The following is a 25,849-nucleotide window of genomic DNA, read 5'->3' as shown; positions in this document are numbered from 1 at the left end:
CATATAGGAATTACTTTGGGGATATAGGAATTGCTTTGGGCATGCAGGAATTGTTTTGGGCATATAGGAATTGCTTTGGGCATATAGGAATTACTTGGGGGGATATAGGAATTACTTTGGGAATATAGGAATTACTTTGGGGATATAGGAATTACTTTGGGGATATAGGAATTGCTTTGGGCATATAGGAATTACTTTGGGAGTATAGGAATTACTTTGGGCATATAGGAATTACTTTGGGAATATAGGAATTACTTCAGGCATATAGGAATTACTTCAAGGATATAGGAATTACTTCGAGGATATAGGAATTGCTTTGGGCATATAGGAAATGCGTTGGGCGTGTAGGAATTGCCTTGGGCAGGCTGGAAACGGGCTCTGGGAGGTGAGCAGCCCTGCTGAGCCCACGGCCCCTCATCCGCAGCATCACATGCCTGCACCAGGTTCGGGTGGGGACCGTGGGGACGAAGCAGATGGCTGTCACGACATGGCTGACGGGATGCGCTAAAAACACGAGTTTCTCACGGCAGCTCGGTTTTCCGGCCCGCCTCGAAAGGGCTGCACGTAAAACAACCAGCGATGAAAAGGATGGGGGGGGTGGAGGGGGGAGAGCGTGAAATTCATTCCATCAAAATACTGAAAACTCCCCGTTCTCACATCTTTTCCTGATTTATTTCTTTTTACTGCTTGGCTGCCGACGCCAGCGGATTTCATCGGGAGCTGGCGGCGCAAAGGGAGGCTGAGCACATGCCCCGGTTTCGACTGACCGCTTTTGGGGCCACAGCTCAAACGGAACGGGGGCTTTGCAGCCAAACCGGGCCGCCATTTACACCATTTACACCATTTACGCCATTTTCCTCCTCCTACAGCGCCAGCTCCAGCCCTGGCAACGCAGCTCCTCCCATTCCCAGTCGGGCCGGTTCGCTCTGCAGCACTCGGGGGGGGCGAGGGGGGGTGTAGCTGGGGCACCGCGGACCCTCATCCCCCAAAACTCCGCGGGTTTTTGCGCGGGGAGCGCAGCCGCGGCCACGCGACGCGCAGGCGCGGGGGCTGCGCGGCGTTGCCGTGGTTACGGAGGAAGCCGCGGTAAGAAAATGGCCGCCCCGGATGCTTTCCTTTATCCCGCTTCCCTCCGGCTGTCCCGGGCTCCGGTGCTTCTCATAGAAGGTGGTCTCGGCCCGGGGGGCTCCGCGCTGCCGTGGCCCGGGGGGGGGGTCGTCCCTTCCGTCGCTCCTCGGTGCCAGCCGCCGCCCTGGCAGCCCCGAGCGGCCTCCCCGCGCCCGCACCGACGGTGCGGGCGCGGGGAGGCCGCTCGGGGCTGCCAGGGCGGCGGCTGGCATTTGTGCGCTTGCGTTTTGCCCGGAGGAAACGTTGCGGCCCCGCTGCGGGCAGCGGGTTCTGACGCTCCCTGTCCCCCCCCCCGGCAGCTTCCCGGACCCCACCGCGGAGTTTTCCAGAGGTTATGGAGCGGCACCGTCCCGTCTACGCGCTGCCCGAGGATATTCGCAAGGTATGAAATGGTGGAAGTATAAAAAAAACCCCAAAAACCTCAGCAGTTGGAGACCAGGCGCCACAGTAATTTTAGGGGTGTTGCACTGGTGTGTTATCTTCTGGTAGGTTTTGGTCCTGGTTTGAATGGGATGTGTTCTTGTGTTTGGGAAGCAGATTATAACAATGGTGCTGTGTGTATGGGTTAACTTTTGGGGAGGCTCTTCGTATGTGATGATGCACACAAGTGGAACATGAGTCACTCTTTGTCACGCTGTGAAGTTTTTACTTTGGCAATAAAACACTCTGCTGCCCTCATTTTTTTTTTTTTTTTGTTATGTCTAATAATCAACAAGTAATTTAAAAATTTTATGTGCTCAGGCTAGCACGACCTGGAGAAATTTTCCCCAGAATAATCCAGGAACCTGTTGACACAATTTCTGAGCCACCAATGATGATTTCTGAGAGTTCAAGGATGGGAAAGATAGCCAAAGGAAGGGAAAAGGAATACTCGCCCTTAAAGAAGGGGAGGGGAAGAACCTGGGAAAATTACAGACTCGTTAGTGGCTGTTTTGGTGGCAGGAAAGATGCCAGATGTGTTTGTTTGTTTAGAAATTAGTTTGCAAGCATGAACAGGATAAGGCGGTTAGCAAAAATCAGTGCAAGTTTCTCAGAAAAACACTTCTGCCAAATTGCTGGATGAAGTACATCAGGGAATTGTTCTGGATCTAGTACTGCTCAGTGTTGCCATTAATGACTGGAGGCTGTAGTTCGGTGCCACTTCAGCCGTCTGTCTGTCGTTTGGACCAGTTCCTGATGTGCGTGCTACACGTACACCAGCACGAGGAGGAAGCAGGTGTGAGCGCGGGCACGAACTAGGAACAGAAAGGGGAGGGTGACATCATTTCTTGCAGTAGCAGTGTCAGCATTTGCAGGTTTTCGTTGAGCTGGGATCTTAGATTACAATAAGGAATACGCTGATGCCCGTTGTGAGCACTTTGGGAAGAGCATTAAACTTTATGTTCGTAGTAAGAATAAGGCATATTTAAAAAGATTAATTCCAATGTGTCAACAGAAAATACATAGTAACTGGTTAAGCTTCCTTAACTTGTCAGACCTAACACCGAGATCTATAATCAGAATAATGTTAACAAAGTGATGTTACAAAGAAAGCAAATATTAAATGTCTTAGTATAGGAATTGCATGTGAAACTTGGGCCTTCGTGATTCCTCGGTTCAGGGCTGTCGGTGTATCAGTTCTGAGCTGCAGGCTTTAAGAAAAATAACGTGACTGATGGAAATCTAGGAAAATGCAAAAATAGTAAAGAGCTTAAAAGTCCTGTTGTGCTGGGAAAGGGTAATAGAACTGGGTTTACTTAGTCTAGAAAATACCTGAGGGCACAGTAACAGTATGTGCATGTGTAGGAAGATGGTGGTTGTCCTTCAGCTGCAAACAAGTCTTATCCTCACCTTTCTGGGCTTGCTTTGGTCAAATGTTAGGAAACTCTAGGTGTAGGGATAGCTGAGCACTGGAGCAGCTCACCCAGGAGAGTCATGGAATGCCTCTGGTGGTACTGTGGGGACAAGTAAGGCAAACTTTGGCTTTGGAGTAGAGGATTGGGCAGACAACCTCTTCAGATCTCTTTCAGTTCTTCGGTACACGTTTAGCAGAAAGATCTGTGTGCAGAAGGCACAGTATTTCTAGACGTGTACATGAACAGGCTTCTGTTCCTGTCCCGTCCTACCCTGTCACCTCGGTGTGAGGTCTGTGAGCTCTAAGGCAACGACAGCCCCAGATTTTGGGATCAGTTAAGTGTCAGGGTTTTACATACCAGTTGCTGCTGCTCATCTCTTCGCTCAGCTGACTTGCATTGTAGTTGCAGTGTTGTTACAAGAGACAGAGCTCGATTACAAGTCATTCTCACAATTTCCTGTCCTTGTATTTTCTACCTTTCATGCACACATGTTCCTATTCCCTTCACATTCCCTGCCTCTTGGGTTTTATAGCACCTCTTTTGGAGTCTGTCTTTTAGATTGCTCCTAACATATGCAGAACTTGTGCCAGCTGTAGACTGCTCTGCCAAACCGAGCACATGCTCCCAACATGCCGCTTGCTGGCCCAAGGAACACGTGTGTCTGGAGGGAGAATGTTAAGCATTGTGATTTCGGCTGCAGAATGAAGAATATTCACTGCTAGGTGCTGTTTGGAGTTGGCTTGCTGGAGGTTGAGTGGTAGTGCTGACAGTGGATGAAGGAGCTGTCTCAAAAGAAAGGATGGGGACCGGAGCGCTCCTCGTTCCTCTCCTCCGTGCTCCTCACAGATGGACCTTCACAAGATCTTTATCAATACGTGGAGCAGTGACATCACTGCCTCCAAAATTGCACTTTTCTAGAGGATGGTGCGGAAAGGGAAGAGAGCATCCTGTATGGACCTGGAACAGCCTATTCTGCAGCCTGTTCCACTGCCAAAGTGTGCCAGAGGGAGGGAAGCCATGGATGTCATGGCAGCAGGTGATATAAATTGACCATTTGCAGACTGGGTCCAGTAGGTGTTGCCCACTATGTTTATTAAAACTTCCTTTAAAACTTAATCTAGACGGGAAGACATTTCTTGGTATTTTGTTAATGAAATGATAGATATGAAGGGACTTAGTTTCTTCAGGTTCTGATCAATTTAGAAAAGTCATGTAAGAATTTTACATGGCCCTGTTGCTTTTTCTCTCTCTCATTCCTTCTCCTGTCCTCATCCTGCTGTCACACAACATGCGTTGCAATGTGGTTGCTCAATGAGAAAAAAAAAGCCCCCAGTGTTATGGAAGTGTGATGTTGGGGAGTTCTCTTTTTGTTCTTTGGGGTCTTTTGGGGTTGTTTGGTTTTGGTTTGTTTTTCCTCAAGAGAAAAGACAGCTATCATATTGCACTTTGTTAGTTATCTGTTACTAGTGGTAAACAAATCTTTCGTATGCTTGTGAACTTATTCAAGTTGTGTTTGTTTCAGCAGTTGTCTGCTCAATGTGAGTAGATGGGAAGATGCAGTTTTGTCCTGAAGATGTTACTGAAGTGGGAAACAAAGCAGCAGTAAAAAGACCCCGAGTCCTCAAAGTGCCAAACAAAAAGTTATATTTAATTTTATACTTTATTTGGCAAATAAATAACCTTTCCTTAACATAAATCATAAAATTGATGGAGTGTAAGATACCCTTACAGATGAGTAGTTCTCTCACCCTAGGAGCTTCAGAAGGCAAGCAGAGCAGGAACTTTGAAGCCGTGTTATGCACCAGTACAGAACGTTCCTGTGGTATCTGACTATCCACAAAACATCACGTACGTTGCCGGTAGCAAATGGTTACTCGTTAGATTTGCCACGTGTGCTTTAGATTGAGTATATTATGGTATCTTTATGAGCACATTATGCTATCTTGAATTTTTCTTGCTGTCTTTGAACCTGTTTTTTTTTTTATTTTTAATGGGTTCTTACGTAGTTCAGATTGTGTTAATTAGCTAAAGAATCTGTCTCGTCCACCAAGCCTAGCTTTGTAGAAGTGCACAACATAGCTTTGTATTTAGTACTTATAATACTGATATCAGCATGGATTAAGAAGCAGCAGTGTTTCTGCTCATGCCCTCCAGGTGAACACGGTCACATTTACATGCAGAACGGCAGGAGGTCTCAGTCCTGTTGGCACGTACCTTAGGAATGCTTCTCAAGATGATGATCACGAGTTGCTCCATGACTACTGAGATTTTCAGTGTTTGGCTATAGAATTCTGAACTTTTGGATTTCATTGGGTTGACAAGCTCCAGTTACGTGAATGTTCCAAGTGGCTGTAATGTGCTTTGGAGGTGTTAGAAAATATCTGCTTATTTTTGGTATAAGCCCACAGGTTACAGCCTGAAGAGGTGAAAAGCTCTCAGCAGTGAACTGGTGAGCCGTGGACCCATCATTGATTTGGGAAAGCCAACTTGCAGATAGTAAAGGCACCCTGCTGTTACCACTGTCTGTTGTGCTATCAGAGGGTTTGTGAAAGCGGATCTTCTGAACTCAAATAACGATCCTCTGCCCTTAATGTGAGAGTTCTGGAGTCACTGATGGTCACCAGGGCAGCAAAGCAGTTTTATCTCTTGCCATACTCACAAGGCTAGGGCTGTATGTGCTATATTCCAGCTTTTCTGCACCCTTTCTGCACCCAGCATCCAAGCACGTTGCTCGGAGTTTGAGGCATTGTGGTGTCTCCATCACAAGCACTTGGGTTGTGGCTTGGAGGGACTTCCCAACAGTCGCAGATGGAAAACGTCAGCAATTGTCAGGCAACGACGTGGTGAACAACGAGCTAAATTCTCTCTTGCCTGCGCGGGCATCACGCTGCGTTGCAGCGTACCGCGGCGCGGTTTGTAAGAAGAGTTGGGGCTGTTCAGCCTGGAGAAGAGGAGGCTCCGGGGTGACCTTATAGCGGTCTTCCAGTACCTCAAGGGGGCCTACAAGAAAGATGGGGAGAGGCTGTTCAGGAGGGCCAGTTGTGATAGGACAAGGGGTAAGGGTTTTAAAATAGAGGGAGGTAGATTCAGATTGGATATTAGGAAAAAATTTTTTACCATGAGAGTTGTAGAACACTGGAACAGGTTGCCCAGAGAGGTGGTGGATGCTCCATCCCTGGAGACGTTCAAGGCCAGGTTGGACGAGGCCCTGAGCAACCTGATCTAGTTGGAGATATCCCTGTTCCTTGCAGGGGGGTTGGACTAGATGGCCTTTGAAGGTCCCTTCCAGCCCTAACCATTCTATGATTCTATGAACTCCGTGCTCCGCGGCGAGCCGAGCGTGCCATAACGCATCCCCAAAGAGCTCCGAGCACCGGTGGGGTCTGCGTGGCCTGTGGGACACGTGGGAGACTTGCAGGGCTCGTGTGAGTGTGTGTAGTTACTAGCAGTGCCCCACAGTCTTTTATGATTCATTAGCCTGCTTTACTCACAGGCAGGAAAAAATTAAAGCTACCTGAAATCCGAGAAGTATTTCCTGTCGTGACAAACTGATTCTTTCAGGGCATGTTTTGAATGAAACTTTGGAGAGCAGGACATTCTGGTTTTACTACAAGGCTATTTCTGCACTGTTCATGTGTATTCAAAGCAAGTACTGTGATTTTTATTTTGCAACTGCTGTTTTATGGAAGTGGAGCAAATAATTACATGTGCAGGACGGCTTAGCGTTGCAATCCGTGCGTTACTTTCTGAGTAGACTCTGAAAACTTGTTTTTACTTCTTTTTTAAAGAAGTAAAGTTTCTACTGAGGCTCTTAAAAATCTTTCTCTGAATAGGAAAAAGATCAATTTCAATCAAATAACTCTTCAGTTTTGCATGCACAGCAGAAGACTCCACTTTCTTCCTAGAATATCAGCTGTGTGGTTTGAGTAATGATTTCTTTTTGTGCGATAGGGATTAGCTAGTTTGGCAGGAGAGGGACAAACACCATGAGAGAAATGAAAGTAGTGTGGCAGAGGAGTAGTAAAACGAAAGTAGATAGGGTGGAATAAACCAATCAATATACAGAAATAATTTAAGAGCACCTAGCTGCACCATAATGATGTCTTTTTTTATTATTTTCGCGAGTTTTATCTATTGTTCTGCGTTATGTGCCTGAGGAGCACTGGGTGATGCCAGGAGGACGGGTACAGCTGCTGTTCCTTAGGGTCTCCCTCCCCTGCACTGTGTAATTAATGTACAAGGAGTACATCTGTGCTCGTGGCTCTGTGTTTTTGTTTCAGCAATGCACAGAAACATATTCAAAACTTTTTAAAAGCATCTCATTAACTGAAGACTTAGGTTCTGGCTTTTAAGAGTCATGGCTATTTATTAGCTGCTTGTAATGGGCTGTTTCCAGCATAAGTGGTCCATATGCTGGATGTTGTAATACCAAGGCACTGCTAAGTGAGACAGTGGACTGTTTTTCTTTTAACAAGAATTTAGCTCTTTATTGTGGTAATTTTTGCAGGTGGAATCTGAACTATCAGAGGAGAATAGCAGTGCACAGGCTGATGCTCCCTGTAGTTATTTGGCCGAGTTGAAATGATATGAATTCCTGTCTTGTCATTCAAAAGGCTAAAAATGGTCCAGACTATCAAAGTAAATTTTTTCTTTATTCTTTTTTTCCTTTTAATTTATGCTCTACAGATGCTATGGTACTGAGTCAGATGTCATTGGAGTGACTATCCATCTTGGCTCAGCTCTCCACTTACCCATGGTAGCTAGAGAGATCTATGTAACCATGGAATACTGTTAATTCTTCCAAAACCCAGTACAGCTCTGAGTTGAAACGACTCCCACAGATGTTGTAGTGGAGCAGCTGCTGGAATATCACAGCCAGAAGTGCTGCCTTGCGATACGGTTTGTTCTGGACATAGCTCCCGTCCTTTCTTCATAGCATCTGGTGTAACATGTGTCAGAGCTGTAGCTCAAAATCTTACGGATCAAATATCTTCCTACATCTTGTCCTCACTGAGTTTGTTTCTCTTTTTATGTTGTTACGGTGTATGTAGAACTGTCGTGCTAATAGCAGGTATTTTTAGTATCCCTCTGTTATCTTTTTCAAGTCCTGTTTGCCCTGAGTTTCCTTGTCCAGGCTGACCCAAACCACAATACCAAAACTGCCTTCTCTTTTTTTTTTTTTTTTTCATATTCCTAATTGATTGCTTTCTATTCACTGCTTATTCTCTCTGCTAAGGACACACACAGTCCCCTTTCTCGTTAGAGCTCTCTTAGTTTCCCTTTCTATTTCTTCCCAACTCTGCTTTTCCCCTGATTTTTTTTTTTTTTTCCTGCTTTGCATTTGAGAAGATGACGACAGTCTTTTGGTCAAATGTAAAGAGTGAAACTTGGAATCTTAAAACAGAAATCGTTGCGTCTGTAATACACCTTTCTGGTGGTTGCTCAGCAATAATACAGTTCCAGAAAAGGTAGCTTTTACAGTGTAAGAACTAATGAAAATTTGTTTCCTACAGACTTTTGTGGAATAGTTGATCAACTTTGGTGACTAAGATACAAGGTCTAATGGAATCTTCTCTCCTGGACAGACCATTTATAAGGCTTTCTCCTCCATGGATTATCTGATACCGGATAAGGACTGTGCTCATGCTCCAGAGTCTTCTTCAGCAGGGAAATTAAGTCTTTATTGCCTACCTGGTTGTCTAAAACTTTTAGACACTTCAACATTTCTGCCCCCAGTGTCAGAACTGGTTATAAATGACCAAACATTCTGGTTCACCACTTACTCAAGGGTGACAACGGAGAAATACACACATAGACAAAGTAATGTTATTTCTCTTGGAAATTGTGCAAAACCCCAAAGCATTTTGTTTGTAAGTAGTTCTTCAAAGCTATAAAATGCTTTCTGGCTCTGACCTTTAAATTGGTGTAGCCTGGAGGTACCTTTGTCATTATTTTGGCTGAATGAAATACCTGTCTGTGTGATGCTTCAGTAGCTTCGGAAAAATGTCCAACTAGCTCAGAGATTTCAGGAGATGTTGTAGGTATCAGTGAAGAGAACTGAGGTTGTGATGTTGACAATGCAAGAGAGAGGGGAAAAGAAAAAAAAAAAAAAAAAAAAAGGAAAGAAAAAAAACCATCAAGTCCTGCTTGTGATTTGACCACTATGGGCATGAGAGAGGATCTGGGATTTAGGATGAGAATTCAGCTTGTACACCCCTTGTTCTGCCCAGTTCAGGCCTTACCCTCTGGAGCTATGCACTTTCAACTGGGTGCTACTAATTTTCTAGGCATGTCAGGCGTACATGTGCTGGATTTAAATTAGTTAGCTTGCTTCTTGGTGTTAATTAATCTACTGCAGCATGAAATTTAGTTTGGGCTTTTCCCATTGGGCTTTCCCGTGATTTTTGACTATGTGGTGAATCCAGCCTGATCTGAAGTCCTTTCAAGTTTTACTTAACCTGAGGAATGGACATGAAGAACAACGGGACCCATTTCCTGCAAAGTCCAGATGGATAATATTTATTGTTCTATGACTTCATTTATTTTTAAGTTCAGTAACAAAATCGAATTTGAAAACTGAAGTGTTTTAGTACTTGCATAAAACATTTTCAGTTCAGGTCCCAAATTGTTTTATTTTGTTTTTAATCCTAGTACCCAGTGAAATTTCTGTAACTGTTTATTTGAAAGCCAGCAGTGACGGTGCTGCAAGAGCACAATGTTCTTTTGGGATAAGATCCCCTCCTGTGCTCCTTAAAACAGCTCATTTTGTCCTTTTTCAATATAGTAATTTCAGTGCTTTGGAACTTTATGGTAGTTATCCTGAATAACAGTTTCATATTTCCAAGCACAGTCTGCAGCTGCCAGGAAAAATAAACTTGCATTTTCAGCTCATTCAGAGCAACTGTAACTAGGGGTATTTTAAACTGGGGCAAAACTAAGAAATGGGAAAATAAAGCTTGGCCTGGTACTTCCAGGGCATCCTGAAATATCATTTTTATCAAGCGATATTTAAAGTGCTAATGGTGATTGAATCATGGGATAATGAGTCTTTAGTTTATAATTTTTGAAAGCTGTTTTCTTTCATCTATGTATGATTTCTTTGAATTTATCCCAGTGTCTCAAAATGTCTTGTCTTTTTTTTTTTTTAATTTTTCTGTAACACAAAGGATTCTTACATTCTTTGACTTAAACCACTCCCAGTTTTCCAGCTTTCTGATTTTCCTAAGTCATTGTGTTAAAATCCTTGTAACAGTTGATAATTGCAGGAAAGGTCCCAACGTGTTTTGAGCTCTTGGTACGTAGACACACAACTACTCTTCCGGCTGCCACCCGTTTTCCATCTTTCATGTCTCCAAGCTTACCAATGCCTTTTAATATTTGTTGCTCTGAGGTTGTCTCTTCAGCTGTATTATGAGCATCCTCTGATCTAGTCTTAATTCCAACCACCTGCTCCCAAGTGCATTTATGCTGTGACCCAAGAACAGGACAGGTCCCCTGTGGAAGTGTCAGACCTTCTCAGGTCTGGTTGATTCATTCACTCAATACCCATTTCTTGTGCAGGTTCAGTTCTGCATCACTTGTAAACTGAGCAAGTTTTTCTGGAAGTGAAAATGGTTCAAATACACAGGAATTACTGCTGTACTGAGCACTGAGGACATACCAAAGTCAGAGCACATCCATCCGTTCGTTTTTCTGAAGCTTTGCTTCAAAGCTTAATAATTGATCACTCACAGAAGTATGTTTCTTAATTTAAGAAATGGCCTTTCAATTAAATGGGTATTGCATACTCTGTATTTTTTTAATCAGTGATGACTACTTCATCCCCAGCAAATGGGTTACGTTTTCCACAACACCCAAGTGCCATGGATGCTACATCATCATAATTGGTCCCTTGCTCGTCTGAATTATTTTTGTAAAGATTGCTGGTTTACATCACTCTATTCACTTTCCACTTTTCATCTTGGCTACTTAATTGGATGTGAGTTGTCAAAAACACACAGTAAATAACATTTTTTTTTGGCTCAGGCGATCACAAATTCATTAAGGAGATCACTTTGTAAACCACAGCATTTTATTTTAAACTAATACATCAAATATAATTCAGAAGTACTTCAGTTTACAGCTCCAGTGGGTGTTCCCATGCAGGAAATTGCATGGTCGATATATCTTGTGAAGTTTCCAGGCAGCGGAGGTGCTGCTATAGCTTGATTTCATTTTGCTAATGTAGAATTTTGTCTTTATTATTTGTTAAAGCAATCACATCATCTGATCATAAATGCTCCAGAGCAGTTTAAACTATTCAGATTTATTCTTATTATTTAGTGTAATTCTGTTTTTTTTTGTTGTTGTTGTTCAACTTGTTTCTTACAAACAATCTTGACAATTTTATCCTTTTCTAGATGTCCCGGGATGAGACAGTGTGTAAATACTGTGGAGTCAGCTATTTGATACTTCATGAATTTCAAGTGATGGAAGAAAAAGTCAAAACAATGGAAGAGGAGATTAAATTTTATGAAGGAAGTATAGAACGGGAAAAAGGACTTCAAGCAGAACTGCAGTCTCTTTACCAAGACCTTGAACACTATCGAGCTGAGAGTGAATCAAAAACAGAAAGGTCAGAGCATGTCATCTAGTCTGATGTTGTTCTCGTGCATGTGCATTAGGTAATTTCATTCCAAAGAAGTTTCAAAGACAAATACAATTTGCCTGTCATTTATCAGATGTGACATGTATACTGTGATACTTAATTTAAATCATATTTCATAGTATTCTCTAGAAGCAAGTTTTGAATTCCTTCAATATATTTAAAGGGAAAGAAAGGCCAGAAGGCATTTTGGAGATATTTCCCCTACATGCACTCCCAAAGGGAAATGATCAAATGTTTCATCTTACCATTCTGTAATAAAAATATTTGCAATATTGTAAATTAAATTCCACAGTATTGGGAGTTTCACAGTTCTGAAATTTTTACTTATTGTGTCATAGTAACGTGGTAAAGAGTCAGCAGTGTTCTGGCCCTGAGCTCCGAGCTCGCTCTCTGAAGGGAGGATGCAGAATTCATCACTTTCAGATAAAGCAGTGATGAAAATCGCGGGTCCTGCTTGTGCCGTTGCTGCCCAGAACCCGGAGTTTGCAAATGCTCACTGGCAGCTGTGGGAAGCTCCCAGTTAAAAGGGGGAGTTTTGTGCTCTTAAGAACTCCAGCACTCACCAATAGTCCTCAGAGCACGTTTATATTTTTAGGGCACAATGATTGGAACCTTTCAGTGTTTTCTCTTTCAGCTCGTACTGTTTGGGATTTTGTTGTGTTCTGCTCCTTTACCACATCACGATAACTTCAAACTTGGAACAGGAAGTCATACTTGGAAAATATTTGTCCGTTTCATGAGCAGACAGCACAGCTTTGATTTCTAAACCTTCAGATCGCTACACCAGATAGAAAAGTTCTTTTTGGGGTAGACAGGAGAAAACAAAGCATAAAAGGAGAGCTTCAGAGGCTTTTTTCCCCTCTGTCCTTCATAATTTCTAATATTTTTCCTGTTCTTTGGGTTTGCAGTAAAGGGTGCAAAGGTGCCTATACCCAAACCAGCTGTAAAATCCGTGGCTGATGCGTTGTTGGAGGCGGTCAGATGTCGGCAGGGGCTGCAGGACCTGGTGTCCACCTGAGTTGGGTTTTGTGCCACCATAATTAGAGTGCCATCAGGTTCTCGACCGTGGACTTCAAATTAGTTTGTTAGCTTTGATTTGCCCGTCCTCAGTGCTTGTGTATGTTGTATAATAAACTTGGACTGAGAGGGAAGTTGTTGTAGTCCATGCGAACGTTTTGGGACACGGTTGGCATTACGGGTGGTTTCTTCAGTCTAATTTTTTGCTGTGGGACTTCTAGACTGGTATTTGTGGTTCCTAATAAACCTTCTGTGCTTTTATGCTGGTTTACAACACCACGACAATATAACAAATTGGATCTTTTCCACGCTGTTCTGTGAAAGAAATACAAGTGGTTTGGCCTCTCCCAGACCTGAAGCTCTGAAGAACTTTCCTTCCTTTTTAAACTCTTGTCTTCTACTCTTCCTAGTCACATTTAACACAGATGCTGTGTGCTGGTTTTCTGTATCCTACTTTTCTATCCTTGTATCTTGGAATCTATTATGTTTCACTGATTGTTTATAGTAGGATTATAAATACCAGTGTTAATAGATAAAATATACTCTATAAAAATGCAGTTGCTAAAGTTGACTATTGATAGAATAAGGTCGTATAAACAAGGGCATCAGGAACTTCTTGGTAATTTCTTGCTCATCAGAATCAAGCTGTTTGTCAGAAGCTTTTTGTAAGGACGAGATTATGATTTGAATTATCCACTCAATCATTTTGATTTTGAAGACCCACCATAGGAATGTTTCTTGCACGACTGACTGATACCTAATAGCAAGTGATCTAGAACTGATAACACAGAGTGTTTTGAGGACACAACTACAGCTTGTCTATAGGCAAAGCACTCAAATCCATTTCCTTTTTATTTTTTTTTTTTAAGAATTTCACGTTACTATCAATGGATTTACTTAGGCTTGTGTTTGGTAACATTACTAGCAAAAGATTCATTTTAAAACACACAAGTTCACACAAAGTTGAGCAAATATCTTATCGATATCTCTACTATATCTACATATTATAGATCACTCCACTCATTGTTTCTTGCAATATTTTTTTTCATTTGACCTGAACACTCCCACCCCTAATATGCAACGTGGTCCTTGGTTTAACGTCGTGTTTTTTGGAGAGTGCATTTGCTCCTTGTTCCTTTGACAGCTCTGGGTGGCAGTTGTGGTGGCAGCATTCGGTGCGTTACCCAGTGCAGTGACAGCACATTCTTCTTGTCGAGCATCGTTTGCCAGAGGTAAACTTAACATTTTCGTTGAGCTGACTTTTTGTAGCAGAGCTGGAACAGTTCATAAAAATTTTCTCTCTGCAGTTTTTTTTCCCCTAAGGCTCAACTTGATTTAAAACCTGCTGAAATCAAATGGAATACTTTCAGTAGGCTTTCATTCAGGCCATAAATCAACTATTGTGCCTTGTTAAGTAGCCTGTCTAAATATTCCTTATCTCCTCGTTGCTATCCTGGGTCTCTCCTGTTACCTTGTGCTGTTGGCATAAACTGACTACAACATACTATCTTCTCGTTCTTGCAAGGTTGACAAACCGTTCCTCCCGAACTGCAAATTTTTATTAGAAACCAAATATGCCTTTTTTTTTTTTTTCATCTCTGGTAGACCAAGAGATTTAATCTTTCTTGTTAGTTGCAGACACTTTCATTTTTATATTCCTTTTGGGTGAAAGTGTTGCCGTTGTTTGTACCTGTGGTTAACCCTGAAAGCCACCGGAGAACCTGAGCTTCTGCGGGAATTAGTTACCTGCCCGTTGGGATTGTGTCAGAAGGAGGGGGACGAACCATCGTGCGGTTAACTACGCCCATCCGATTTAGCTATTCCAGTCTTATTCCATACTAAAATGGCTTTAATTCCAGCATACTGGCATGCAAGGTGTTCCTGGAGGGCTGTGGCTCGCTTGACACAGCCGTGCCAGGCGATACACGTGGCGACTTGCGGGAGCTGTGCGGCCAGTACGGCACCGCGCTCTGCGCCGCCGGCTCTTCCGCGGGATGCTGCAAGAGCAGCGATGCTCAGTTAAGCTGAAATGCTGATGTGTCACTTAATTAACCATTTTGGGTCCGTTACCTGTTTAAACGTGTTAGTGACGGGCACTTTCATTGGGGGCTTTCTTCTCTAAGTCATGGGGGATACGTGTACAGTTGGATTTAGCCGTGTCACTGGGGGAGACCTCCACAGGTTCCTGGTGTCCCTAGAGCAGGGTTCATTAACAGGTTTTCTCTGGCAGTGTCTTTTGACATTTGAGACATTGCATGAGGGGTACGCTGTATTTGTGGCCTGGATCTTAATAATTCTCCAACATCCGATATAAGAAATGGAAAATATAATTACCAAAGATGCTTTTTTTTAAAGGTATAGTGATGCTGAATACCATGAGCGTGACAAGGAACAAAGAATTTTTGTGATGTTTAGACACGTGAAGAGGTGTATAGATATCACTTTGAGTCCTATGTCTATGCTGCAAATAGATTCCTGAAAACTTTTCCACAAATCTAGCAGGAGGGGTTGCTTGTTGGTTACTACCATGAATGAGACTTACACTCCTGACTCATGTGTGTAGATGTTGAAAATTTTATCCGTAAGTACTAAAATCTTAAAGATCATGTAAACCTCACATTTTGACTTGTGGAAACTGTATTTTTCCGTATTTGTGGGGGTTTTGTGTGTATTTTCTTGAGTTTGTTAGTTCTCACCACAATGGCAAAACTTAATACTTATGGAAAATTCTTTGTTGTTGAATTTTGCAACATGACTGCTTAAGAAAGCAAGAGCAACTACCTGGCTTGGTAAAGTCTAAACTTGTAGTAAAACACTAAAGTGTCTGGGCAGTGGTAATAGCTCACTGCTCTACCTTTAGCTGCCAACCTACACCTCGTGTTGGTAGAAATGACGTGTGGTGTCTTGTCCTTCTTGTAGGAGACTGACAATACTGGAAATGGGGAGTGGTACATGCCTTCAGAACTCTGTCACCATTTTAAAAATAGGGATTGAAGGGAAAGAACACAAGGCAGAAAGGTCACTTTAATAGCTTGGATGTTGTTGTTTTTTTTTTTTAATGTGTCTGTTGAATATTTAGTGGTAAAGTGAAGTTGTGTTGGTGGAAAAAAATCTGAGAGCCAAATCTGGATGAAACAAGCAAGGAGGTAAAGAACTAACCTCTCCGTTTCTGAGTGTGGTTTAGGGCACACAGTCAGTTATTCTTGTTAAATACCATCATATGTGGGGAACTTGGGAGACTGCACATCTTCTGACTGTTTTAGGGAGCGTGACTAATGAACGAAACGTTATAGCCGCTGCAGAACTGTCATGTATTTTCAGAATGATATCGGTGTGTCATCTAACGCGCAAGAAATCAGTCCATAAAGTAGCAAATGAGTGTTCTTCATCACGCTAGAGATGTTCTGGGCAAGTCTCAGGGGGGTGTGTGCTCCTTCAGCGGCTGCTTGGAAGAGATGAGTTGATGCAAGAGGCTGCTGAGAGGCACCAGCCGGGCGTGGGACCCAGTTGGTCCTGCGTTGGTCCAACGTTGGACCTCTTGTTTCCCAGCAAAAAGAAATAGTGGAGTGGTTTTTCATTGTAGGGAGAATGTAGAGCATGTAAGTGCTGGAATTTTTCTGGCTCTTTATGCGTTTCATTCTACTTTTAGGTAGGTCAAGTTGCAGTGTTTGGAAGTGCACAAGAGGTGTTGTGTCCTTGGACGTGCCACGTGCTTGTGAGTTTTCTGGAGAGGATATGACATTTGCTAAGAAATAACGCCTTCAACCGTTTTTTATTGCATCTGTTTTGTAAATAACAGGACGGTATGTACTTCTCTAATTAGCTACATGAGGGTGTACTTATTAACCAGGAGAAGGCAGAATTTTGTATAACACCAAAGTGTTTCAGAATGTTCTTTTTCCTACTTGCAGGCTGATCTGTGTATTTTGGCCTGATGGTGTCATCGTGATGACTTGGGTATGGCTCAGCCAGCGAAAGGCCCAACAGGGTCTGTAGGACCCAGGTCCTGTGTTCTCCCCCTGTACAGCAGTGAACTTCACTTTTATACTTTTTAAAAAAAAAATAATCGTGGACAAATCTCATCCTGGTCTCAGGAAGCCATTCAGTGCAGCACCTCTCGGTGCTGGATCCTGATGTAGAGGGTGTTGAAGCCGGTGTCTTCCCAACAGGATACCTGCTTTTTGCTACTGACTGGCAACAGCTCAGTCCCACTCTCGATGGGTTAAATTTGTGGTGGTTCTGGTTTTGACGAGGTTTTTCCTATTAACATGATTAAATGCCAAGATCGATTATTGATAAGCAAGACAAGTTCACAGAGAGCGTTCGGAAGAGTGATTCATGAGGTGCAGACAGAGAACTGAACTGCAAATACAGCTTCTCTGCTTCTTGTTCGAGCAGTTTCTAAGCTGCAGTTCTCCAGGTTTTCCAGTTTGTGCTCCCAACCCTCGGAATTTACAGGGGCCAGTTCCCCCTGTGAGCCTCGCGTGGTTCCAGCATCGTCCGTGGTAAAGACCGTGGTTCCCTGAGGATGAGGGAAAGGGATCAACAGGGCAGGAGAGAGCTTAACTCCTTGGGGACGGCACCGTTGCGGACGAGAGGTTAAAGTAATGCTTAGATATTGTTTTGTTGTAACCTGGTTATGATATTCATAAATTGTCAGAGAATTGGTGTTTAATACCCTGTATTGCAGGGCAGATGTAAGAAAATGGTGTGATACACATTTATTTGGTTTTCATTTGTGGTTTGTTTTGTTTTGTTTTGTTTTGTTTTTCCTTTCTGCTAATGACTGGTGGATGTATCAAGAGAAGCGTGGTCAGCAGGTCAAGAGAGGTGATTCTCCCCCTCTACTCTGCTCTTGTGAGACCCCACCTCGAATACTGCATCCAGTTCTGGTGTCCCCACCATAAGAGAGACGTAGGTCTGTTGGAGCCAGTTCAGAGGAGGGCCACAAAGATGATCCAGGGGCTGGAGCACCTCTGCTACAAGGACAGGTTGTGGGAGCTGGGATTGTTCAGCCTTGAAAAGAGAAGGCTTCGGGGGGACCTAATAGCTGCCTTCCAATACCTGAAGGGAACTTACAGGAAGGCTGGGGAGGGACTTTTTACAAGAGTGTCCACTGATAGGACAAGGGGAAATGGGTTTAAGTTGAAGGAGAACAGATTTAGATTAGAACTTAGGAAGAAATTCTTCAGTACGAGGGTGGTAAGACTTTGGAATAGATTGCCCAGAGAAGTTGTGGATGCCCCCTCTCTGGAGGTGTTCAAGGCCAGGCTGGACGGAGCCTTGAGTAGCCTGATCTAGTTGAGAGGCGTCCCTGCCCATGGCAGGGAGGTTGGATTAGATGGTCTCTGAGGTCCCTTCCAGCCTATGCCATTCTATGATGATTCTATGATTTGTTTGTTCACACTATAGGCTCAAGTTAAAACTTTCAGTTGCTTGGATATAGTTACTATCCATTTTGTGACTGCTGGTTGAAAGCAAGAATGATCCATCAAGAAGTTTTTAATAAAATAGTTTTCCGTGCCTCCGTTTACCTCCACTTCTTAATTTAATATGAGGTTTGTGAGCTTGATCAGTAACTATAAAATTACTCTGGGCATAACTGCAAAGCCTTGAACAGTTTCATTCGGTCCATACTCAGACCGTCTCGCTGAAATCCACAGGGGTTCTGCTTTATTGTCTTTCAAAATGAAATTGGAAAGCTTTGTGCTTAGTTACTGAAGAAGGTTAATGTAGTGTGCATGTGCACGTAGGACAAGGTGTTATGTTCTGGAGTCTGCTGTGGACACATAGCAGTGAAACTTGGGTGGGACCAGAGGGTGGACTGGGGCTAATCCCGGAGTACTGACACCCCTGTTTTCCATCTTTGATCCCTCTGCTTCTTGACTCTGCTTTTAAGCCTGCAGAAGGAGAAGGTGGCTGCCCAGACAAAAACCTGGGCTGAGCTCTCTTGGCCATGGCTGTGTTCTGAAGGGTTCCCTGGCAAAGGGAGGAGATTGCTTGCTGCTCTACATCACCGGGCTCTGCGGATTTGGAGGCGAGGGAACACCTCATCAGAGAGAAAAAGAGATTTCATGTTTGGCAACCGAGAAGTAATGAGAAGAGGGGTTTACTCAGATTGTGACTGTTTTAAAATTCAGAGGAAAAGTTTAGTTTCTGTTTGCATTCAGAGATGTAATACTGGATGTAACAGAGTTGACTTCATCAGCAAGACACTTGTCTAGTTGGAAAAAAATCCAAATGCATAAAATGATACATATTTGTATTCTGCTGGGAAAACACAAGGGGTTGTCTTACTTCATATAATTATATGGTCTCTACTGTACTGGCAAAATCCAGAAACTAAGAAATTTTCTTCTGGGGGGGGTATACTCAAACATACATCCTGGGGGACTTCTATTTGAATTTGCTGGTGCAAATTTGTAGTAGAAGTAAAGGGTGACCTATATATTTGCCTTGGCACCGTTTCTTTTTTTGTAGTCATCAAATTACTCACAACTGTAATCTCCGTGTTTTTGGCTGGATCAGTATAACTCCACTGATTTCTACAAAGTTATTCCTGAGTTATGCTGCTCTGACAGTACTGGGTACGGCTGCTGGGACTGAGGGTATGTAAACTGGAATTACTGTAGATGAAACTGGTCGCTGGATTGGCAGCTCTGGGAAATTTAATCTTGGGTTTCTTCAGAGGTAAATTTTGAACTGTTTGTGACAAGGCAGTCATCTTTCCATCATTGTTTTTCAGACCTGTTCCAGAGAATTACCTTTGCTGGAGCAAAAATTATCCAGGCTGCCTTTATAATACATCTTTTATTTCTGCTGAGATAATAAAGATAGGTAACAATTAATGCAAGATTTGAAATGACTGTCAGCCTGCATGAGACTTGATAGAGACCCTCACAAAGAGCCTCTTGATTGCTCGTCAGAGATGATTTTCATTTGCTGTCAAATTGGGCCGTATGCTAACCTGCAATCAAGAGATGAATGATTCTGTAGTGGCACATGAAGACTATTAAATAGTCTTGTCTTAACTTGAGTAGTCTGTGCTGAACAGAATATAAAAAAAGACAATAATGAAGAAGTTTGTGGATGATGTTATGTGCAGTAAGTTTCAGGCCGTGCGATTTTACACATATTCTACGCCAAATTTATGAATGAATGCTCGGCTTCTTCGTAGGGATGGACGCTGGCTTGCCTGTTGGAAGGAATGCAACATGCTGAAATGAAAATGAGCAACTCTTGGCTCTGAGCAGGTCCTAGAGTTCCATGGAGCTGAAAATACCGTCGGGAAACTATTTCGTTGACAGGATGTTCCAGCCTCCTCTGTGCACACTGTCCCTGCTGACCCGAGGCAGCCAGGGACACGATTGCTCATTTGGGCTCAAACGGGTCCTACTGGGACCTCGTAAAGAGGCCGCGTGCCGTGTAGGCTGCAAAGGTTGGTTCTTCTGGTCTTCACTTCTGCGAAACGCAACGTCTTAAACGCGGACAAACGTGGTCGTTGCTCTTGTCGTTGCTTTTAGGACGACGAGGATATTTGTTTGCTGGCACGAGTCCCGTGCAACTACTTTATTTTCTCCTGCTATTCTTGTCGTCGTCAGCAGCAGTTAACGCGGCGTGATGCACCTCCAGCTCTGGGCAGGCTTCCTCCTGTGGTCACGAGCCAAGTATGCTGGCTGCAGAGAAGGGATGCAAATTTTCACAGCTCACGTCGACTGTAGGACAGAGGACGAGATCAGTATGTTCTCACGCTTCTCTCTTAGTGCCAGCATCTAATGATCCCTTGAACTTTTTCCTTTGTGCTAAATATCACCAAAATAACGTGTTTGTTTTTTTTTTTTCCTCTGTTCTCATGGTGATGAGAGTGGACGGAGTGCATCTGTCTGTCTTGCCTGCTCCACCTGTTCTTTTGTGTGCCACTGACCAGAACATGCTGAGAGTGTCCCTGTGCCCTCCGAGGCTCCCGTTCTGTGCTACCCTCATTACGTCGGATCTCTGGAATGGAATCAGTAAGAAACGTGCCTGTACTTATTTGCAAGTTTCTTTTTTCACCCAAGAGATCCTCAAATACCTCCTGTTCTGGAATGAGAAAGAATAGAAAATCAGCATCCAGTTTGCCATGGACCCCAAAGTTTTGATTTGCTATTGTTCAGTGATGATCACTGCTTTTTTTACTCAAGGTGTAGTTAATAGAATATATCATCTGCAAAAGTAGATTTGGATTTATGTGTTAAGGGGATGGCCATTTCCTCAGTACTCAGTGACACCAGTCTGATTCTGCTCCCAAATGCATTCAAACAAGATTTATTCTCTCCCCTCATGCCCTTCACCCTCAAGAGATTTGCAGGTAGGTATGCCTAAATTTTCCTAGCAAAGTAATGCCAGAAATGTCTTAATTTTTTTTAGTAAGTTTTGTCTTTTTGTTTGTTTGTTTGTTTGTTTTCAGTGATCATAGTTGAGCTCAAAGAACTTGCTGTTTAACTACCAGATGTTCAGTTCTGGTTTTGGCAGAGCCTCACAGACCTAAGTTTCATTATCAGGACTGACATTTTTTTTAAATTTGCATTTTGGTGCAAATGTCTTATAGATGATCTATCTGATAACAGTAACAAATACAGATTAATATTATGGCTTTTTTTTTTAAACTATAAGTCATTCTCATTTTCTTTTGCTTTTTAAAACAGAAGCAAAGGCTGATGTAATGCTTCTGCCATCCTCTTGTTTTGTAAAATATTTGTTCATTCAAATATTATTTATTTACTCGTGACAATGAGTCACTAGTGGACAAATAGATCATTTACTCTGCTTGCAGTAGGTTAAATGTTGAAAGCTTACAAAGGGACTAGTTTTTTGGTTGTGTATCATTGCAGTTGATAATATCTGGGTGATATTTTTTCTGCTCACATAGCACAGGAAGGGAATTGGATTCAACCATCTCTTATTCCCACACGGTTCCATTCATTTCATTACAATTGTGGGAATAAGTCCCGAGTTGTTGAAAGAAGAGTGTTTAGAGTGTGTTTATTTACACTGTGATCCCTGTGCTTGAAAAATAAACAGGTCAGAACCGCTGCTAGAATGAAAAAGTTCAAAAGGGAAATTTTAGAGGCAAAGAAAACCTTCCAGGGCAGGAACTGGGCAGCTGTGGCTGAGCCCAGCACGAAGGTGGGTCCTTGTCCCGAGCAGGCGGCAGAGCGGCGCGTGCAGCTGTGCACAGCTGTGCGGGGCTGGAACGCTGCCGGAGCTTCCCGGGGCCACCCTCCTCCTCCTCTCCTGTGAGCTGGTGATGGTGGTAAGAGAAACACTGGTAGGTTCTCCTCTGTCTTATCATGGGGCTGTTGTTTTTTTTTTTTTTTTCAAAATACACGTACAAAGCTCGAAGTGGTTAAAATGAGGAGATTGTTCCGATGGCAAATGCACGGAGCAGCCGCCCCGAGCAGGTGGCATCTCTGTCCTTCCAGGGGCCTTGTAGCCCCTTTAGGCACTGGAAGGTGCTGGAAGGTCTTCCTGAAGCCTTCTCTTCTCCAGGCTGAACAGCCCCAACTCTCTCAGCCTGTCTCCATAGCAGAGGTGCTCCAGCTTTTGCATCATCTTCGTGGCCTCTTCTGGACCTGCTCCAACAGCTCCATGTCCTTCTTGTGCTGAGGACCCCAGAGCTGAAGGCAGCACTGCAGGGGGGTCTCCCGAGAGCAGAGCAGAGGGGCAGAATCCCCTCCCTGACCTGCTGCTCACGCTGCTCTGGGTGCAGCCCAGGGCACAGTTGGCTTTCTGGGCTGCCAGCGCACGGTGCTGGCTCCTGGTGAGCTTCTCACCCACCAGCACTCCCAAGTCCTTCTCCTCAGGGCTGTTCTCAATCCATTCTCCACCTGTACTTGTGCTTGGGATGGCTCCACGTGCAGGACCTTGTGTATGTATTTGAGAGTCCTGATAACAGTAAGCTTTTCTTTCTCAATCCCAGATTTAGGATCTTTTTAGGTGTCAGATTTGAAGTAAAATGCTGAAAGTTGTCACCCACAGTATAATTTAAAAATCCGTTACGTGCTATTGTGATGAAGCACCCTGGAAGACCAAAGAGGAGGAAGCATGAAAAAACTTTGCAATCTATTCAAGGCAAAGACTGATAGAGGGTGTTGTGACAGTGTCTCCTGCGATCCTTTTCCATAAGGTGATTGCTTGCAGACATCCCGACGGGTGTTGGGAGAGGGAGGGGAACCCGAGGAGAGCTGAGGCTCTGGCAGGAGCCCAACACTCAGCCAGGATTTGTCAAGTAGAGCCACCAAATCCCATCCTTTCCACCCCATCTTATGGTCAACGGCGTTCTGGGCCCAAAATCTATTGGGTGGATTTGTTGTTTTGTTTTGTGTTTTTTTTTTTCTGAAAGGAGGGAGAGAAGTACAGAAAATAAACATGTGTTTTCTCTGGCATGTTGTGGGTCAAGCTGGGAACATGGAAACCTAGCTCTAGTCCAGAACTTCTTGCCCTATCCCTAAATCTTCCTTAAGAAAAATATAGGAAAATAATCTTACTGACTTGACATTTTTGTTCGTTTTGATGCTAATGTCATTGCCTGAGTACATAGAAGAAACATCTGGTGGAAATGTTTTTTTCTGAAAAGTTGTTCTTTAGCTCTTTAAAATGCCATTGTCAAGTAACTGAGGCCTAAATTCCAGTTGGTGTAAAAATAATAGGAATATATTTTACATGTGTATTTTTTTTTATTATTATTTGCTGAGCACCATTAATTAATTCAACAATGCAGAAGTGCAGTTCCATGATCATGAGTGTGAAACTGAGGGCAAAGGGAAACAAGAGTGACTCATTGGGATTCATCTTTTTCAAATGTCTGAAATGAAGAAATAAATAAACAATCTGGATGGAATGAAGTTATAGTAACAGTAACCAAGTATTTAGTATTTACTGTTGGTTGACTTGAGAGAACTTCTCCTTCAGCTTAGACGAGCTCTCCATGACCCTTCCCTACACATCCTTGCAGCTGGGTGTAGAACTTGGGCAGCTCATCGTGGTTCCTTGCGTTTCCCTGCTGGGACATGGCACCTGACTTTTAGGTGTTGTAGCCCCCAAGCTGGGTACCCAAGTGGAACTTTAAACTGAGATTTTTGCAGTGGTATATGTTTTTTTGGAGGATGAGCGAGTTCTGCATTGCATCTGTGAATGAACACTGGGTTCTTGAGCTATTTATATAGCACTGCATGTGAGCTGATATTGGACATACACCTTTCCACGTTATTTTACAAATGTATTATATTATTTTGAAAGAGCTGCTCGAGGGGCTCATACAGTGGCCAGAAGATTAAATTCTCTCCGTTTGGAGATCTGATAGCTCAGTCTGAAATATGTGATTATCATCTTTGAAAAGACTTCCAGCATGTTTTTAACGTAAAGCTGAAACAAAAGTTAGAGGTTGGTTAGTAGTGCAAATAATACTTTCTGGTTATTTTATTTGTATCTGCAGAATAAAAAACCTAACAGTGGAACTTAAAAGCAGACAAGATGAATTAAAAAATGTGAAAGAAGATTTGCGGTATTACCAAGAGGAAAAGGAAGCTGCCTATAAGCAGTCACAAGTGCTCAGGTAAGAACCAAAAAAAATGCTGATGTTGTGCCTCCTGTGAACACGTAGTCGAGAGGAGTTGGTGCACTGGGAGAACTGGGAGAGCGCTGAGTGAGAAGGGTGTTTGTAACCATCCTGGCATTTCGTGCTTTCCCTAATATCACAAGGTGCCGTAGTGTTTGCAGCTGTAACCAGAAAATATCACTGCTGATGTTATTTGCAACAGTAGTTCTTCACAGATTTAAAAGCATTAATTAACACTGGAAAACAAGTGTGTACCACTTGCTTGTAGTGCATTGGAAACACAGAATTTCTTGCATATATTGTTTATAAAGAGTTAACATCAGCTTGGACATACAGTCATTTAAACATGATTACTCCCATTTCTCAATAAAAAATGATTGTACAGTTGTCTGTGCAGTTTTCTACATGTATACATATAAGTTCTAAATCAAGGTTTAGAGGGAAAAGCTTCTTATAAATGTATTCAATATACAGCATATTTAATTCACTAAATTATTGTAACCCAATATAATATAAATTGTCATATAACAGAAAAGTAGTTGTCAAGTCTCCAAGTTTACTAATAGTATTTTGTCATTTAAAAAATATACATCTGGCATTATTTTTCTGTCTTGCAGAAATACATTGGAACACCATTGCTCGACCCTGAACAAGGCTGTCTCACTGTTTCCTTTTGTTAGAAGTGAACTAGACAGTATTAAAGAAGTCATCTCCAGTAACCTGGAGAACTGGGCTGCTCTGAAAGAAGAAATTTTGCTACAAATCAAAACCATTAGCAAGGAAGCTTTGACAGGTAAATCATCTTGCAAGAATTTTGGGCAAGATAAAATATTTTTTTGGTAGTTGAGTGTAACGCAGGAAATCAGCAGGTAAAATTAATTAGATCATTTCTAATTCTGACATTAACTTGTCCAGATCTGAAGTATTAGAAGACCCTATATCTACTGCTGTGGCACCATGTGAGCTGAGTTGCTGTCGTATCAGTGCGCTGGACCGACTGGTTAGCCAAGTCAGACTGAGATGGAAGTAGTAGAAATACTTACTGTGGTTTGAAACAGAAGTACTATATTTACTATAAGTGCATGGACATGATTGCAACACGAAGACTTGGAGATATTTTAATTTGCCATCTGTCTCCTATTGCCGTTTTTTCACGCGTGCCGGCACCCACGCACGATATTAGCTGGCAACGGTGCAATGTCCTTTCGAGGAGCTGCCTGAGGGTCCTGCAGTGCCACGTCCCATCGTGTGGGCAGGCTGCACCTTTTCCCTTGAGCACCCTCCTGGTGCACGTGTCGCGTTGCCCTGAACGTGTGAGCTGCTGCATACGGGCAAACCTGCACCCAACGTGTACCAACGGCTCCCTCCGTCTGCCTCTGAACAAGAGCAAGTAACACCCAAATACAGCTGTCTGTATCTGAGGGGTCTTTGGGATTGGAAGGGGTGTGGAGCAGCCCGTGGGCTGAGAATAATTCACTTGGCCCCAGCCTGCTTCCTGCTCAAACAAGGGCAGCCTTCAGGAGGATTGAAGCTGGGAGCAAGTCACAACCGATGGCTTGTTCATGAAGGTCGTGCCCAGCCCTCGGGCTGGTGGTTGGACTGGAAAACTCGGATTTACCCTTGGAT

At 43.2% G+C, this 25,849-nt stretch overlaps 1 protein-coding gene across 1 annotated transcript in view; it reads left to right on the top strand.

Moving 5' to 3' along the window:
- The first annotated feature begins 1,462 nt into the window (after positions 1-1,462).
- Positions 1,463-25,849, top strand: part of LEKR1 (leucine, glutamate and lysine rich 1) — a 53,609-nt gene continuing 29,222 nt past the window's right edge. The window contains exons 1-4 of the mRNA XM_086618539.1: positions 1,463-1,510; positions 11,363-11,577; positions 24,101-24,220; positions 24,841-25,016. Of these exons, the coding sequence (XP_086474665.1) occupies positions 1,463-1,510; positions 11,363-11,577; positions 24,101-24,220; positions 24,841-25,016 (559 nt within the window). The remainder of the gene's footprint in view (positions 1,511-11,362; positions 11,578-24,100; positions 24,221-24,840; positions 25,017-25,849) is intronic.

The sequence above is a fragment of the Tauraco erythrolophus genome, chromosome 11 (assembly GCF_009769465.1).
Source record: "Tauraco erythrolophus isolate bTauEry1 chromosome 11, bTauEry1.pri, whole genome shotgun sequence".
Classification (NCBI taxonomy): Eukaryota; Metazoa; Chordata; class Aves; order Musophagiformes; family Musophagidae; genus Tauraco; species Tauraco erythrolophus.
The sequence above is the reverse complement of the archived record's forward strand: the minus strand, read 5'-3'. Positions and strand labels throughout refer to the sequence as shown.